The 18,095-nt window shown below is 43.8% G+C and overlaps 1 protein-coding gene across 2 annotated transcripts in view; it reads right to left on the reverse strand.

Annotated features, from left to right (window-relative positions):
• MCTP1 (multiple C2 and transmembrane domain containing 1) overlaps positions 1-14,616 on the reverse strand; it is a 290,569-nt gene extending 275,953 nt beyond the window's left edge. For both annotated transcript variants that reach the window (XM_075526465.1, XM_075526464.1), the window contains exon 1: positions 13,783-14,616. In XM_075526465.1, coding sequence (XP_075382580.1) covers positions 13,783-14,361 — 579 coding nt within the window. In that variant the 5' untranslated portion in view covers positions 14,362-14,616. The remainder of the gene's footprint in view (positions 1-13,782) is intronic.
• Between the last annotated feature and the right edge of the window lie 3,479 nt (positions 14,617-18,095).

Raw genomic sequence — 18,095 nt, forward strand, 5'->3', positions numbered from 1 at the left:
GAGCACAGATCATGCAATACAGTAACTGACCAATAAACCCTTCAGTTGAAGTGCAGCTGTTTCTTTCCTAAATAATAAAATGTACCACCACCTGAGTTTTGTCATTTGTGATCACCATTACAGCAAAAAAAAAAAAGTATAAGCAGAAACAAGCAGGGATAATCGTAAAACATGCTTTTTTACGCTCTTACTTTGTTTTTGTTAGTAAATGGTTTATCTAGAGTATGGCAGGTCTTCAATGCCAAGATACGCATATTTAAAAACACTAGCTAGAAAGATCAAGTAAATTCAATATTAGTCTGCAGTTCTGCAACTGACAGAGACTTCTGGCAATACATGACTAACTACAGCTTGTATTATTCAAAACATTGCTACAATAAGCCTGAAGTTAATGTTTGTCTGGAGGAACAGCACGACAGAACACTGGCAGAAAAAGCAGAAAACTGTACAGCTGTGGTTAATATTAGGCTTCTAAACATTTGAAATTATTTAACAAGGCTTGTGATACACGCTGTCCTTCAATATACCACCCTTGGGGGCACAGAGGAACCTTGAATGTCCTTGAAAAGCTCCTTTGTGTGCATTTGTTATTTTAGGGACAATTTTTTCTAGCACTTTATACTTAACAGGAAAGGAACAGAATTTTCTCAAAATTTCCAAGTTTTAAGGAAAACTAGAAAGTAAAAGAAGCAAGAATTTGGAACCAAAATAAGGCTGCGCTTTGCATGTTGACATAGTGCTAAAAAGGGTCTACTGGGAAAAACAGAAAGAGGTATAATTCATGATACTACAAACATACCTTTTTCTACCACATCATAATTTTCAGGATGATTGCTATTTCATTTTTCTAGTCTCGGTTAATATAAGAAGTTATCTGTGAACAGGGAAGTTGCTCAGTTCTGCATTAGGTGACTAAGAAACACTGCCTGTGTAAGAGATCCATGAAATACAGAAATTCGAGATTAGATGACTGATACACTTAAACTTTCTAAAGCTGAGGAACCCACTTTCAGCACACCAAAACAACCCTTTCTAAGTCCCTTACACCCAACATATCATCTGGAATCCTATACGCAACATGCTATATGCCTGAATACTGGTACAGCCTCACACCCAGTGTGTCTTCCCCACACAGAACCACATAGCCATCCACCATATGGTTCTAGTCTGAAAGCCAGGCAATCAAAGCATCTGACTGCTGGGAGGGGGGGGGGAGGGAGGGGGTATAAAAAAAAACAAAAACAAACCCCCAACCCCCCCCAACAAACTGTGTAGATACAAGTTTAAAAGGAAAATCCCTTCATTCTGTAGATCATTTCAGAAATGCAGATCTCCAACACATCAACATGATTAGACTATTTCTATTGTTATCCCACACTAACTCACAGAAAACACTGTAACATAAATCTTAGCACGTAAATTGCATGGGAAGATTAACTGTTACCCTGTACTACATTTATTAGCTGAATCTTAGATATAGATCTTATAAACATGATAAAGATTAAAATTCCCCATTCTTGTAACTCAGAGAGGGATTTTTATGCATCACACAAGGGTTACATTATTAATATGCATTTATTCCTTCACATTTCCTGGACTCCAGCTGATTCCCACACGGTATTACCATTATTTTCATAAAAATGTAGTAAAAAAACAAATGGCAAAAGCCAGTTCTTGTGGCATAAAACCGTTTTCATATTAATACTATATTGACTACAGTAATGCAGAACATCAAAACACCCATCTAATGTCAATAATGTTCAAAATTTAAAAATTGAGTTATTAAAACTGTAACAGAATATAAAAAGTCTGTGCCAAAGAGGGCAATAAGGCTTTAACTGTAAGAGTAAGGATGTCCTTAAAATGAAAGGTGGTTAAGCTCCATTTCTTACCTTCAATTAACAGAGCTCGATAATTCTTCCTACTTTTCATCAAGCCTCCTAGATCTTCAGACTCTCTCTCTGCTGTGCATGAAATTTCATTTGATAATCATTCCTCACCCAGCAAATACAACAGTAGGAAGTCAGCATTTGCTTCTTCCTGCTGGAAAGAGTTTTGTCCCCTCTCTCTAAGAATCCAGAGCCATTCGCCAGATAGAATCAGCTGGATTTTTTTTAGCCAATGCTTAAATGAATAGGTAGAATTTTCTAGCTTTGGGGATAAAAAAAGAATCTAAGAGTTCCTGGAAGGTAGTTAAGTTTTCTGGACAGAGCACGGGGGCTTCGCCACAGATGAAAATTAAGTCCTGTCCAAACTGGACAAGAATTAGTTTCTGGAAAAAGTCTCAACTTCTTTCCCATGCATTGGGTCTGCCAGCATATAGAGAACCAGCACAGACTGAAACTACATTTCAGCCAGTGACCTCTGCCGTGTGCTTTGTTCTAGGGTCCAGAAGTGGGTAGAAAAGGCTTGGAAAGAGAACTTGGCTTACAGCTACCAACAAAAGCTTTAGCTGTAGTTCTCCTTCTTTTATAATTACATGAGCTGCAGCATAAGCCACCTTAACCAAACACAGGCAACAGAAGCATCTGGGTTCTCACCCCTCTGGCAGTACACAGAAGATTTTGGTATTTGTCTAAAACTTAACGCCATAAAATATTTATCATTAGCTACAGGGCAGTCTAGCCGCTGATTTAATAACACGCATCAGAAGCAGCAAAGAAGTGTCTCACAGGTATGTACATCTCTTACATGAGAGATATGAAACAGAACAGCTCACACAAGGTGAGAAACCGATAAGGATATTCATTAACTGCAAGGTACTGAATGGCTTAACTGGATATACTGCACAAAGAATCTGTGAGGCACATTAATTTTATCTTGTTCATCAAATGTTTGCAAGCCTTCAGAGGATTATTCATCTTTGCCTGATGTGATCACCTGATCACAAGCACAGCAGAGACGGTAAACTGAATGCCGCCAGATCAGATACATCAAAACCAAATGGCATCCTACCCATAGAACGCCTGGCGTTCAGACTAAAGCCAACTTCTTTATGTAAATAGCACTCAGCCTTTCTCCAAAAAAACATCTGATCTGCCTGATAGCACATTTCATGACTCATTCTTGAATATGATTTTCTTGAGAACCAGTTGCAGAACTTCCCCAGAATAGGAGGAGAGCAAAAGTTTGAACACTGCAGCACTGCAAAAACTGTTTTGATACTGAGTTTTATAGAGCATCTTAACAGTGCCAGTGGTTAAGAGTAGTTAAACAACTGACTAAATTGGCTTTGTTTTTCTGGGAAGAAATTTACTTCCTCCCTCCCCTTTCAAATGAGCAGAGGGAAGCTAGAGAAAAATTACAAAGCTATAAAGAATTAGATTTACACTACAATTAGATTTGAGCAAAGTTTGAGATACTGTGTTTCATTCCGAAGTATGCACTGTTGTTGCCTCTGGGCTTTTTACAGCAACTTGTGATCTTAGTATGAAGGAGGTAATAAAGAAGTGGGAAAAATAGGAAGGGTTTGATCTAAAAAATAATTTTTAAAAATATCTAAAGGAATGAACAGCCAAGAATGGCACAGAATACAGGCTGAAGAAGGAATAAATTCTGCTCACAGAGGTTCGCACTTCCCAATATCACAATGAAGAGACAGTTCAGAGAAAGTGTTGCAGATACTTCAACATTTTGACAGATCAACAAAATCTGTCCCAGTAGTTGAAGTTCCCTTCCTACTGACAGCAGAAGCTCTAGATGTGTTTCTGCTGTGCCATTACCTGGCCTCAACATTGTCCAACATTCATGGCATACATTTCACCTGTGAAAAGACATGTTATCAGAATAGCATGTCTGTAATTCAACCCAGATTTTTGCTCTGCTACATTTCTGGGTGGGAGGGAAGCAACAGTCCTGGAGACATGAACCTTTTATCTACGTAAGGTCAGTAAGAAAATAACATTTATCTCAGTAAAAGAGGAGTTGGGGGGAAGCAGCAGAAGAAGGGTAAATTGATCAAAATCCCTTTCACAAGACGTGGTTAAAACATTAGTCATCTATTACAGAATTTCTCTGCTTAGTGGGAAACAAAATGTTCAGCCTTGCAATTACATAATCCCAAAGAATAATAAAGTCAAGAATTCCATCTTTTACCCCCCACCGTGTAACCATCAAATGCACTGTTCCTGACAGGGCTTGCATTGCATTTAGAGTTCCCAGAGAAAACAACGTATCAAGATGCTCTTTCAACCTGCATCTTCGGGTCAGAAAAACTTCACTAGGGGCATGAAACATTGGGACAGGATCTTTCTGTGGTAGTGTTTACAAATCATCTCCAGCTTCCCTGTAGTGTTAGTCCATGTCTTCTGGGGTATAACACAGGGTCCACAAGGAAAAAATAATTAACTGATGAAGAACTCAGCAGTCATTGTTTGGTACCTAGTTATAGCACCTGCTACCCAACTTAGCAGTTAACGGCTTTCCCTGCTGAAGTTAAGTGGGAACATGTAAAACACGAACACCACACCATATCCAACAACAGCCAAAAGTATTATTTTAAGCATCAGTGATGCCAAGTCTCAAATGCATCACAGCAAGGACTGGGTTTAATGGGAAAAAGTATGCTCTAAACATAAACCCTCATTTGTAAGGATAAAATGCCAATTAATTACCAGACTGCTATCAGTGCTAATGACTGGAAACTCATATGACCATCCACAGAAAAATCTGATGACAGAGCAACACAAATAGATCACCAAATCATTACTCCCTTAGGGAAGCTTTAACACAAACATTAAGCATTTTTAGTCCCTTTTTTAAAAACAAGTTGAAAAATCGCATTACTCTAGAAGCAATAGGATTTAATGGACAATACTCTGAAAGTATTGATGCAATGCCCAAACGTGGTATGGGGTATACAGTGCTACTGTCTCTCCCATTTTCTCAATTGAGATGCAAAACTAAACCTTACCATTTGAACAAACAAGGCTACAAGTATCTCATAGCCCTTCCCCTGACATGATCTACCAATGGGCCATAGCTAAATTACAAGTCAAGTTTCTGGATTTGCACACCTGAAAAATCAGCTAATTTTTTTGGAACAAGAATATGATATGCTTTGTCAATGACTTACTGCTGAATCTCTTCTCATACAAATGCAAAATTACATCAACTCCACTGGCTACAGAAAAGCACAAACAAGGCAGAGGTGGATGTATTGCTCCAGAGACAAAAGTGATTTATTTACCTTACAGCACTGTTATCTTGTAGCGGTAGATACAGCCTATAAAAGAAACACTGAAGGAAATAAAAAAAAAAAAAAACAAAAAGACAAGTCCTTTCAACATTACTTTGCTACATATCTTTCAGCGCAGTGTTAAATACCACCCTTCAAGAAAATCTTTATCCTCTATTGCACTCTTCCATATTAATCACTGATAAAAGTTCTGTTTGGAACAAGCAAAGGAATATATTTTAGGGCTTTTATATATACTTAATCACCTCCAGTCACTTATATAGTTAATTCCTTCTCTTTAGGGAAGGAATTAAGCACTTGAGAACTTGTAAGAATTTGAAACTACAAATGCTATCTGGTCAATAATCTGAAGCTATTGATTTTATTTGGTCAAATGACTACATGGGAAAGCTTATCAGCAACGTCCAAGTAGAGCACAAAGGAGCAGAAGACTGCTCACTGTTCTTATTAATTACCTGATTTGCTGAGACATAGTCTTCCTCTTCACCTAAAAATCATTCACGTGAAACATGAGCAACAAGGTGGCTTTGCTGATAAATATTCCGGTACTCTAATAGCTTTATCCTCAGGTCCCACTTCTCACACACAGAGTATGAAACTTTCAAAACTAGATTTTTCAACAGGGATGGTCTATCATAGCTCTAAGTATTTGAAACAGGGAACCTCTGGCTTGGTGGCAAGGTATGAATCAGCTACCCCACAAGACTTCAATACTTACAAGTCCAGAGGGATCATTTTTCTTTTGTGCTTGCTACGGTTTGTCATCAGTTCACCACTACAGAAATACATGGACCATACGCTGCTATATCCCTGAGCAGAACACAAACTCTACATAAAACAAAACGCCATACTGAACTAACGGTGCTCTAATTTGTAGTTTTGGTAAATTAAGTCTACCACAGATAAAGTTTGGGGGAACTCTGCCTTCTTTTACAAGGGAAGAGAAAAACATTTATTTTTTAAACTTACAGCTTCAGGGCTTACATTATAGTCACCTTCTTAAAATTCCCTAGAAGATAACACATATTATCTGAGATCTATGATCGATATTAAGATTGGAGAGGAAAAGCCAAATTCAGTCTTCAGATCAATGCAGAGTTCTCACTCATCTTGCCAAAGACCAGAAATTCATCCAAGAGGGAAAAAAAAGATGACGCTTGGGTCTAATAATATGTTAGCACCACATCACAAGACAAAAGAGTTAAATTAGAACTACCTACAGGGTTGGACATTAAATGACATACTGGCAGTTTTGAAACTGGTTTAGTCATATTTTTTTAAATGCTAAAAAGTACTTCTCTTTGCAACAATACAGTAACTGATGATAAGTCTTATTGGTATGCCTAATAATTTTCTGCATCCAACATTTTAACAAGAGGGAAAAAACATTGTTCAGCATTTCTTGGAAAAAAGTTTAATGCTATAACAATTTCTAGGTGTTTGGTTTTTTACATTTAAAAAGTTCAGCACAGTTCAGTATGTTATGAACTACACACATGAAGTACACTGAAGTAGTAGCATTTTGACACAGTCACTTGAAATCCAGCTAGAATCCCTACACTGAAAGTTAATCACTTTACAGCAGCGTCATTTGGTAGAAAATAAGAAATTTTTTGTTCCTTCAGTGCAAGGACTGTTGCAATTCCTGTCCACCAACCACCTATTATTCTCAATACAATTATTTTACTATGAACACCTTTACATATGAGCAGTGAAGGCAGGGAAAAAAAAAGAGAAAGTAAAGCTTAAATGAGGTAATGGATAAACAGTAAATCAACAGCTGCTACTAGTTCAGTTCACTTTAAAATATCTAAGTATTTCATACAAAGATAAATGCGAACTGGCCAATTCTGAAAAATTACGCAGCTCACTTTGAAAACTCTGGAGAGATTCTTTAGTTAATTAAGCAGAGGTTATTTAGGATATAATTAAATACAATTCTGCTGTGCCATTTCTTGATTTTTATGTCAGTAATATACACACACTGTATTAACATACCATAAGTTGACAGACTGGTCAGAGGCTGACAGGGCATAAGAAACAGACTAATGCATCGTAAACTGCTGAAAGATAAACCTTTTATCAGAAATTAATACAATGACGAAACAGGGCAATGCAGAACATCCCTTGATAAAATCAGATGTCTAATTAAACTCTTAGAGAAACAAATAGCCTTGAGAGACCGCAACAGCTTTCTTAAAAATAAATGAACGTTAGCAACAGCTTTTTACTCCTGGTTGCTATTTCTATTTCTATGCAATTTCTGTTAACAAGCTCCAGGCTCTTCTGACCCAGCCTAAATATTTACTCATCTACTTATTCCCTACGTATCAGTGGCCAGACCCCCAAAAGTAAGCTTTCTCCCGTTGCCTAAAATTTTGCCCTCTTATTCTCCGAACACTGCTGCCCTGAAATCATACTCCAAATACCTGTGCAAATTCGCTCCCTCCAACTCTTTTTCTTTTGTATTGGCATTATCTCAGGAGAAGGTAATCCTTGACAGAATTGTTTGATTTTCCTCACCAACTTCACCTTTCCCAGTGCAGTTTCTTAGAAATCTGAAGTAGTAATTAAGATTCTCTTGGGTGACATTACCTGTGTAGCTTTTCACTGACATTTTCTGCCTTTCCTTTTGTCTTTATTTTGTTCTTTTCCCTTCACTGGCTGGATCAATTACTGAAACGTGACCTGTGACATATGCCAATTAGGACAAACAAGCCAAATGTTTCCCTTGGGTAACTTCACTGACTCCAGTGGCTCTAAGCCAGATACAGATTTATGCTGGTATAGGCAGAAAAACGTGCATGGTATGCCAGTCAGGTTTTCATTGGCTCTGCATCCCACTCCACACCAAATTCAAAAGTCTCCTCTCTTCTCTTCAGGCTCTCCCGCAACTCTGCGCCTGTTTCATCACTACTTTTCCCTTCTCCTTCCCAGACGTCTCAGTACAACACCATGCTCCTTGCCCTGAAAGTGCAACCTCTCTTCATACGACCTTGCCACTAAACTCTCCTTTTTCTGCAGACCCCTCTCATGTGCCACACAGCTCACTTACACCAACTTGACTGAGAAATACTTACACATTATTGAGAGAATGGGAGAGACCCGGTATCTGGATATGTATCTCAGGTTTTTCTCGTTGTCTCATCTCTTGCATCATGCGGTGTTATATAATCTAGACCACTGTTACCCAATCTCTGACTCTGAAGGCTTACAAACGTAGGTCTGAAGGATGCCTTATTAATTAAGCACATGGTTCTGTGTGCAGCAAAACTAATGAAGCTTCATTTCCTATGGCTATGCATCTAGAGGTCGAGCGGCAGCCCTAGCCTTCCCCCCCTTGCAATAACCCTAGAGCCCTCCCACGTCTCCAATTTGCCCCCCATAACCACAGAACTGGAGACAGACAGGGAGAGAAGCAGTTAAGAACCTGTCCACTCTTTCAGCTTAATGGATCAACCTGTGACATACTTTAAAAAGTCACAAGGTTTGTTGCTACCAAATCATTATCTTGCAAGAAAACCCACTGGGGAAACGTGCCCACAAGAGCTCTCACTGCAGCAGCCAGACTGGAGCCTGGATGCCCCTCCAGCCAGGAACCCTCTCCCTAAGCACTCTTCATGTCCACTGTTGATTCAAGGTGACATATGCCCACACCTGTGTTCTCTGATTAAGATGATGCAACACTTGTAAGTTCTTTATTATTGCAAATCTTAAGAAACAGTGATATTTCCACCCTCCTGGGTTTCACTACATGATTACAACAAACTGCAAGTGGCATAAAGCTTTTCATGCAAAGCTACATCTCACATTCAGGAGAAAGGCCACGCTGGCAAAAGCACTGCTGGGTAAATCCAAGCTCCTGCTGGCAAGGAGATGCAAATTATAAGGGGCAAGTGGAAAAACCCTTGCCGCGCTGCCTTGGGGCACAGTAGCACACTCAGCCACTGGAACTCCTGTGGAACAGCAGAAGCTGTGGAGGGCTGTTGTCATCTTCTGCCCATGGAGCACTGCAAGAGGCTTCCATCGCCCTCAGCTCATTCCCTCAAGGGTGCGGCACACACCCTGCAGCTCTCAGCTATGTGAAGGTGACTGGATGCCCTGTCTAGGGTTAGGAAAGGTTTGGCCAAGCAAACCTGCCATATAGCCTTTGGAAGCTGGAAGAAGGATGATGTTTAATCCCGCATCTGTTTATTTTTTTGTCCTAATAAACCATATGCACACTTTGGCTACCCTTTAAAAGGAACCTAAATTTCCTGCCGACAAATATAGTAGTTATGATGCCCTTCTCTCCCCAAAACTATTCAAGGACAGCTTTGAGAAGTATTCAGTCTTCGGGGCAGAACTAGATCTAGAACTAGATCATTTAGTACTCAAATGTAAGGGTTATTCTTTGCATAAGACTCCACTCTTAAGTGGATAGGGGAAAGGCCATGGATGTTGTCTACCTAGACTTCGGTAAAGCCTTTAACACCATTTCCCACAGCATTCTGCTGGAGAAACTGGCTGCTCATGGCTTGGACGGGCTTCGCTGGGTGAAAAACTGGCTGGATGGCTGTCCCTAGAGAGTTGTGGTGAATGGAGTTAAATCCAGTTGGTGGCTGGTCACCAGTGGTGTTCCCCAAGGCTCAGTACTGGGGCCAGTTCTGTTTAATATCTTTATCAACGATCTGAACAAGGGGATCGAATGCACTCTCAGTCAGTTTGCAGATGATATCAAACTGGGTGGGAGTGTCAATCTGCTCGAGGGTAGGAAGGCTCTGCAGAGGGATCTGGACAGGCTGGATCGATGAGCAGTCAGTTGTATGAGGTTCAACAAGGCCAAGTGCCAGGTCCTGCACTTGGGTCACAACAACCCCATGCAACGCTACAGACTTGGGGAAGAGTGGCTGGAAAGCTGCCTGATGGAAAAGGACCTGGGGGTGTTGGTTGACAGCCGGCTGAGTATGAGCCAGCAGTGTGCCCAGGTGGCCAAGAAAGCCAATGGTATCCTGGCTTGTATCAAAAATAGCGTGGCCAGCAGGACTGGGGCAGTGATCGTGTCCCTGTACTCAGCACTGGTGAGGCCGCACCCTGGATATTGTGTTCAGTGTTGGGCCCCTCACTACAAGAGAGACATTGAGGAGCTGGAACGTGTCCAGAGAAGGGCAATGAAGCTGGGGAAGGGTCTGGAGCACAAGGCTGATGGGGAGCGGCTGAGGGACCTGGGGTTGTTCAGCCTGGAGAAAAGGAGGCTGAGGGGAGACCTCATCGCTCTCTACAACTGCCTGAAAGGAGGCTGTAGAGAGGTGGGGTCGGTCTCTTCTCCCAGGTAACAAGCAACAGGACAAGAGGAAACGGCCTCAAGTTGTACCAGGGGAGGTTTAGATTGGATATTAGGAAAAATTTCATCAGCGAAAGGGTTGTCAAGCACTGGTACAGGCTGCCCAGGGAAGTGGTGGAGTCCTCATCCCTGGAGGTATTTAAAAGACGTGTAGACGTGGTGCTTGGGGACATGGCTTAGTGGTGGACTTGGCAGTGCTGGGTTAACAGTTGGACTTGACAACCTTAAGGGGCTTTTCCAACCTATATGATTCTATCATTCTAAGTGTGCACCTTTACTTGAAGCAAGATACTAACCCTACTCACTGCAACAGAAGCTTTACTCAATGCTGAGAAAACGAGGCCTCTGCTAGGTTGCCCATGTCCAATGCAATATCGCTATACCGTTATATTAATTAGTTCAAATTATTTTTAAATAATTGACTATGCCAAAAAGTACATTCCAAGATTAAATGCAGCGCAGTGCAACTTATGTTGTAAGTCTTCCCATCCACCACACTAACTTGTGCTCCTTTTCACTGACGACAACTGGATTATCTCAGCTTAAAAGCTTAAGAAATTTGACTTCTCATGGGATTTTATTTTTCCGCACCATCTCCCTTAAAATATCTAGTAGGTCTTTTTGTGTACAGTTTTGCTAAAATATTCAACAGTCTTGATCCAAAAGAGGCAGCAGCATTGGCTTGCCCCTGTATTTCAATCAAATCTTAAATACATTTTAAAGCAAGTTGAAATTCCAGTATTGTTTTAGATAATTTAATCTCATTTTTATGATTTTGTTAGTTACTAGAATTTTTTTGATCTTTGGACACATAAGGCTGCTGGGCAATAAAAATCTGGACACCTCTGAAAGTCTGTGCTGCGGTAAGTAGAACTTGGATTTGAAAAATGCAAGTTATTCCAAACTCATGTTACCAGACTTCTAACCCCAAATCCTCAGAGGTGTGTAAATGCCATGACTGAAGTTAGGCAGGGACCTTACTGACCTGGGGGTACAGCATGTAAATGTGCGAGACTTGACTCCTGAAACATACTGAATTGGAAACTCCAGCCGGTCACAGTGGAAGTTTCTTGCTCTGTAACAGACCACTGAAGAGTACCAGACACAACCGAAGACAGCCCAACAGCGCTTTATAGTCTGAGTCTCGTTTCCCCAGCTATTCCATAGCTCAGTGAAGCTGGTGAATTAAATTAGATTTAATAATCTGAGTGAGATTATACCTCTGGAGATGAGAAGAGCAGAGGACATGCTGATTACTGAATAGCAGAACAGCTGTTTCAAATCATCCCTCTGAAACACACATCATGATCAACAGCTCTGCAAACCCCACCAACACGCAAGGGACATAACAAGCTTTATTTAATATCAAAAACAGCAGGTCTGGTATGCAGGCATAGTCCAAGTTAATACTAGAAACTGCTTGGAGGAATTGGCCATAATCCTGCTAATTAAAGACAAGTGTTAGAAAGCTTGTGTAACACTTATTTTTGATTAGCAGTATTCCTTCCAAATGTTATGACTGTACCTTGTTCAAAACAAGAGTAATGCCCTCAAAACTAAATAACAATTGACATGTTTTGTAAATAAATGTGCTGTTTCTTTGCTGAACACAACAGCAGAACAGCACTGAAAAAAACCCCACATTTTCATATTTATTTAAAAGACAGCTACACCTAGCAATTAAGAGAAGAATATCCTGTGATCCTGAACAATAATACTTAAAATGTGCAATATATTTTTGTGAGCCCGGGGTGGGGGGAGAAAGGGACTGACTACTGAAGGGAAATGCTCACTTTGTAAACACCTGTCAAAGTGATCCCATGTCAAGAACCAAAGACCTAAACCATTCACAAGCATGATTTATACAAGGGATAACCACAGTAGCTTCCAGTCAGCACGGTGCTTGGCAACAAACCAACCCCCTGGGACTCAGACATAAAGTTAGGTCTAGGTCCCGTGTTTGTAAAAATGAAGGCTGAACTCTGCAGGGGGACACGGAAGTCCCACTGACTTCAAGGGATGCTTGCAAGTCGTCACAGAACCACAACTGCTCTTCACTAGCCCACAACCACGGATTCTGTAGCCATAGGAAAAGCTAAATATATTCATACAGCTTCTTTTTGACACCAAACAGACAGAGCGTGCCTTTTACTTCAGTTACTCATTTCTCCCCAATTATGACAGAAGACAATATATAATAATATGTATTAGTCAACTATTCCTGCAAAAAGTGGATGACTGCTTAGAATTACACAAACTCCAGAATGACTCACATGTTTTGCACTTTCCTCACAGGAAATTTATTCCAGGATTCGGCAGCCCCTATCAACACTAGCTTCACCACTTAATTTCAAAACTGACAGTCGGAAGAGCTATGGCTTTGTAAACCGCCTTCCCCCAACAACGAGGGAGGAAACGACTATTTCATCAGCCTGAAGCGACGGCTGCGTGTGACCATGCCTGGTATGTTCTGCCAATTAATTACCTACCATCTATTAAATTTGTACCGGTGGTCCTTGTCTGGGTGTCCTGCAGAAATTAAATTAAATAATAACTCAAATTTGGATAACCAGGCAAGGAAAAAGTGGAGGTTACCTGAGCAAAAGCTGTGCTGGAAGCTTCAAGGACAGCAACCAGCAGCGAGGGGCTCTCACAGGGACGCAAGGTGGCTGTGGGGAAAGGCGCGAGGGCGAGGGAACCCGCACTACGGGTACGAAAGCCCAACTTCAGCCTTCGGGACGCCTTTTCTCTGCACGGTTTATACAAGGCAGGTCTGAGGGAGGTCACTCCTGCTCCGGGGTACGAGCACTCCTCGCAGCACAGCGCGCCCACAGCTCGGCGCGGACATGGCGCCGCGACACCGCCTGTCACGACGGCCACCGCCGCCGCTGCCCCACGGGGAGCCGAGCCGAGCCCCGCGGCGGGGGAAGGCGTGCCAGGGCCCCGCCGCAGGGGCCGGGGCGGCCCCGAGGCGGTTCTCCCCCTGAGGCGAAGGGTGCTTCGCACCAGCGGGCGGGGGGAAGCGCCGGCCCCGGCCGCCTTCCCGCCTCGCCGCCTGTCCCCTCACCTCACCTCACCTCCCTTCCCCAGCGGCCGCTCTCCTGCCTCACCTCACCTCCCCTCCCCGAGAACCACCTTCCCGCCTCGCCCAGCCTCGCCTCGTCCCCCCGGGACCGCCCGCTCGCCCGCCGAGGGCCGCCGGCGCTGCCCGGTAGCGCAACCCCGCGGGGGGCGGCGGGGGGCGGCGGGGGGCGACACTCACCGCGCTGCCGTCGCCGTCCTCCGCCCGCTGCTCCTTCCTCCTGCCGGCGGTGGGCGAGCCCTGCAGCAGCTGCTCCAGGCAGGCGGTGCTGGGCAGCGAGGAGCTCTTCTGGTGGGACAGGTGCGCCCCGGGCCGGCGCCCCTCCTTCCCGCCCTTGGGCCCCTCATCGCCGGCGGTGGGGTCCTCCCGGCGGCCGGGCGGCGGGCCCTTGCCCTGGGGGAGCAGGTGCTCCCGCAGGCGGCGCAGGGCGGAGCCGGACTCGCCGCCCGGCTCCAGCGGCTCGGCGGCCGAGCAGCAGAGGTTGGGCTGGGAGGACGAGAAGACGCGGTCCAGCACTTGCCTCCGCCGCTTGAAGCCGCTCCACTTGGCGCCGGGCGGCAGGTCCCCCTTGCCGCTGGCCGCCGGCGGCGGGGCGGGGGGCTCCGCAGTGCGGCGCTCGGCTGCCGCCCGCCCGCCGCCGCTCCGGCCCTTGCCCCCCAGCTGCAGGTTCTTCCATAGCCGGGCCTGGAAGGACACCGCCGGCTCGGGCTCGCCAGGCTTCTCCGCCGCGGCCGCCCGGGGCTCCTTGCCCGGCTCCATCCTCCTCCTCCTGCTGCTGCTGCTGCTGCGGCGGCGGCGGCTGCGGGAGCAACAGCAGCAGAGCCCGCCGGAGCCCGGCGCCTTCACTCCCGCGCGGGGCGGGCCGGAGCGGCGCCCGCCGCCGGCGACGAGCGCGGGGCTCCGCCGCGCCGCCCCCCGCTCAGCGCGGCACGGCCGAGGGAGCCCGGGGCTGCCGCTGGGGCGGGAGTCGCGCCGTGGAAGTTAAAGCAAGGACGGAGCCCCCTCCACGGCCCCGCCAAGCGGAAAGTTTGCCGCCGTGAGCCGCCCCCCCCCCCGCCCCGGGCGGTCCCTCGGTGGCCGCGGCGGGGGCGGGCTGCGCGGAGCCGGGCTGCGCAGGGGCGCGGACCCCGGCGGAAAAGTTAATGGAGGGGCGCGGAGCAGCTGCCGGAGCGCGGGCTGGCGGCGGCTCGCCTATATATACGTGCGGCAATGCAAGGAGATAGCGGGAGTGGGCTCATCCTGCCCCCCTCCCCACCTTTTTTTTTTTTTTTTTGCATTTGTGACAGTCGCTTCGCGCAGGAGGCAGAGAGGGCAAACGGCCGTGCAGCCCCGGCTCGCAGCCGGCTGCCGCCACCGCGGCCCGGAGGCCGCTGCTGCTGCTGCGGGGGGGGGGCAGCGGTGTGATGCTGCAGTTCCCCTGCAGCCGGGGGACACCCAGGCCTTTGGGTGAAGGACGTGACAGAGCTTCCAGCGGTGCTTCCGGCGGGCCCCGGCCCACGGTGACCTTGCGGAGGGAAGGTTCGGGGTGCTCATGCATGCGCGGCGAGCGCTGGAGGAAAGAGCGGCCTCGGTACCGAGGGTACCTGTGGGCAAAGCTGTCCTTTGGCAGCTGCGGACGCAAAACGCGATCCCGGCCAGGCCGGTTCCTGTATGCGGGGGAAAAAAGCTCTGCTCATCTGTCACACTCACATTTTTTCTAAAAAAAGAGAATTGTAAATAATTGTGTTGTTTTCTCATCATAGCACGCTGTACTAGCGGCCCCATCACTGCATTTGTGGATGCTTAACACTACCTAAAGTTTCCTTTTTAATTAAAATAATAGCAGCAGGATGATTTCACGAGAGGTTTATACATTCATGAAACAAACTGAAGCAAAAGAAATCTTTCTTGCATAGAGTGAGCTGTACCTTTATCCAGTGTACTTTCAGGTTTCATTTCAAAAGTTGCTTCTTTACACCAGCGAGGATTTGGCCACCTGTATTCTGATTCAGCTTTCCCAAGAAAGTTTTCAACTGGGCATTTGACAATACAACTGTTGCTGAACAGAACAGGAAGAATACAAATTAAATGTACTGAGATAAAATGGATGCTTTCACATCACCAGGGCCTTGGTGATTTCAATCTACAATATTTGAGAAAATAGCCAAAATAACCTCTGAACCACTGGAGATTATTTTTGAGAAGTCCTGTCAGATAAGTGACATTTCAGGACCAGAAAAAGCCAAACATAGTCACAGTCGTCCCCCCCAAAAAAAAACCTTGAAGATAGAAAATTACAGATATGTCAACCTACTTTGATCCCTGGAAGTGAATACAAATAATGAGCTTCTAACCACCTAAAAGCAAAAGCATCAGATAGCAAAGCTCAAATGGATCAAGGCCTGGAGGAAGCTTATGTGTCTCAATTTATGAGATGGCATCTTTAAATCAAAGAAGAAATGTGCTGAAATGGAAGCTCTTTAAAAGGTTTGCTTTCTTGTAAATAATGGATTTACTCAATGAGCAGGAATCAAAGGAGTAAAAGAAAAGATGAATTTGGTCCTTCATCTATACTGGGGAGAGTGACAAAGGCTGACTAAAGAAGTGTTTCAATATCTGTATCTGCCTTGTGTTTTACTCTTTTTATTTTCACATTACAGTGGAAACAACTCTAAAATAAGCAGCTCTTCAGATGAAGAGTAATTTCTATTAAAGTTACGAAAAAGTGAATACTCTTTTCACAAAGCCAATAGGTATAGGAAGAATACAACATTGTATTCAGAAGAACTGCTTGTTCGACAAAATACTGAACTACTCTCGTATCTTTAAATTACAGTTATTTTCAGCAGTGATCACACTTTCCTATCAAAAAAAAAAAGACCAGAAATTTATTATTTGTATAGATACACTCACTACAGCCACTAATATTGTAAGTGCAATGCTACGTGGAAGCTCATCGTCTAGGAGGGGTGGACACAAGCCGCAGTACTGCAGACTGGTGTTTTCAGTCCAGTTTGTGCTGCCTTTTTATGACCCCTGCACTGAGTGGTCCCAAATAACATGCTGGCAGGCCTCCTGATTTTTCCCACAAACACCAGCATAAGCTTTCCTTTACATTAAATTTGTGTCATTACATCATCATTTCCAAATCCATCTAATTCGTGTCCATTTTATACAACCAGAAAGGAGATTTGCTTATAAAAGAAAAAGGTCAAAGTAGCTTAGGCTGTTTAGTTGCAGAAACACTCATTGTCCTGGGGGCAAAGTGGATCTGGGACCAGAAGGCAGTATAAGGCCACTCTGTAACAGGCAGAGTGGGATTATTCTAACGTTAATTCAAATCAATTCACCATAAACAGCTTTATAATAAAATGAGTCATTCTGCACATTGAATTCTCTGAGCTATATTCGTTTATTAAAGTTGAAGCTGAACCTGGCAGAAAGATCACAGCAAGACTTCAAGCAACATTCAAATGGAAATCTCAACATTTAACAAGAATATGGATGTAACACCTGTACAGATGGGAATGACACTTTTCAAAATGTACAGATAAGCCTTTATTAGCCTTAGAAATAAAGGAAGAATATCTGAAAATGTTTCTTTACACCTCATTGCTTCAATGTTTTGTAAGCTAAAACAAAACAGAACATAAAAAAAAAAAAAAAATCCAGTGTTTCAAATGTGAAACCAAGGAGATTCATAGTAGAGAATGTTTTCTTTATTTCCAACATATCAATTATACATGTCACAAAGGAAGAACGTTTTCTGAGGAAAGCAACTATCAATCTCCTTAGAACTGTATTTGATCTATCTATATATGTCATTACGCTAATTAGTTTAATTTAAACTGATAAAACACATGTACCCCTCAATGCTAAGCACTCTGCTTTTTACAAAATTTCTTTACTAACACTCTTGCAGACTGACCCAAAGCCTCAAATTTCTCCAGTGATTTAGATCAAATAAAAATCTCTTGGTTTGGTTTTGCTTATTTCTTGAAAAAAAATGTTACTTTGTAGCTTCTGATATTTAAATCATTACCTGTATGTATTTCTATTTGGAAATATACTTAAATTCTTAGTTAACTCCTCCTTTTGAAACACCCTCCCTTCTTCCATCATTCAGAATCTGAAATACAGCAAGGATGGTAATACTTTGAAATACATACCAGACAACTGTGGAGGAAATATTTGATTGGAGGTGGCCTTAGGCTCAAAGGCTGAGCATGATTTTGGTCTTCTCAGCCTGGAACCATATTTTAACACCATTTGCACATGTTCACTGCTGTCATTTTGTCTTATTTTTTCTCAATGTCTCTTTGATCTGAATTATTATGAATTTGTGTCTCCTTTTTTCATCAGAGTTATGTTTCAAATGGCAAAGTTCTTGTCTATAACTCCGTTTTTAAGTACAGCCTTGAATATTGTTTTTTGCACGTTTTTTCCCCATTGGTAACATTGGGACATAGGCAACCCGCTGACGAATTTCAGGTCTTGGCATGATAAGCGATACC

This window comes from Mycteria americana, chromosome Z (assembly GCF_035582795.1).
Source record: "Mycteria americana isolate JAX WOST 10 ecotype Jacksonville Zoo and Gardens chromosome Z, USCA_MyAme_1.0, whole genome shotgun sequence".
NCBI lineage: Eukaryota > Metazoa > Chordata > Aves > Ciconiiformes > Ciconiidae > Mycteria > Mycteria americana.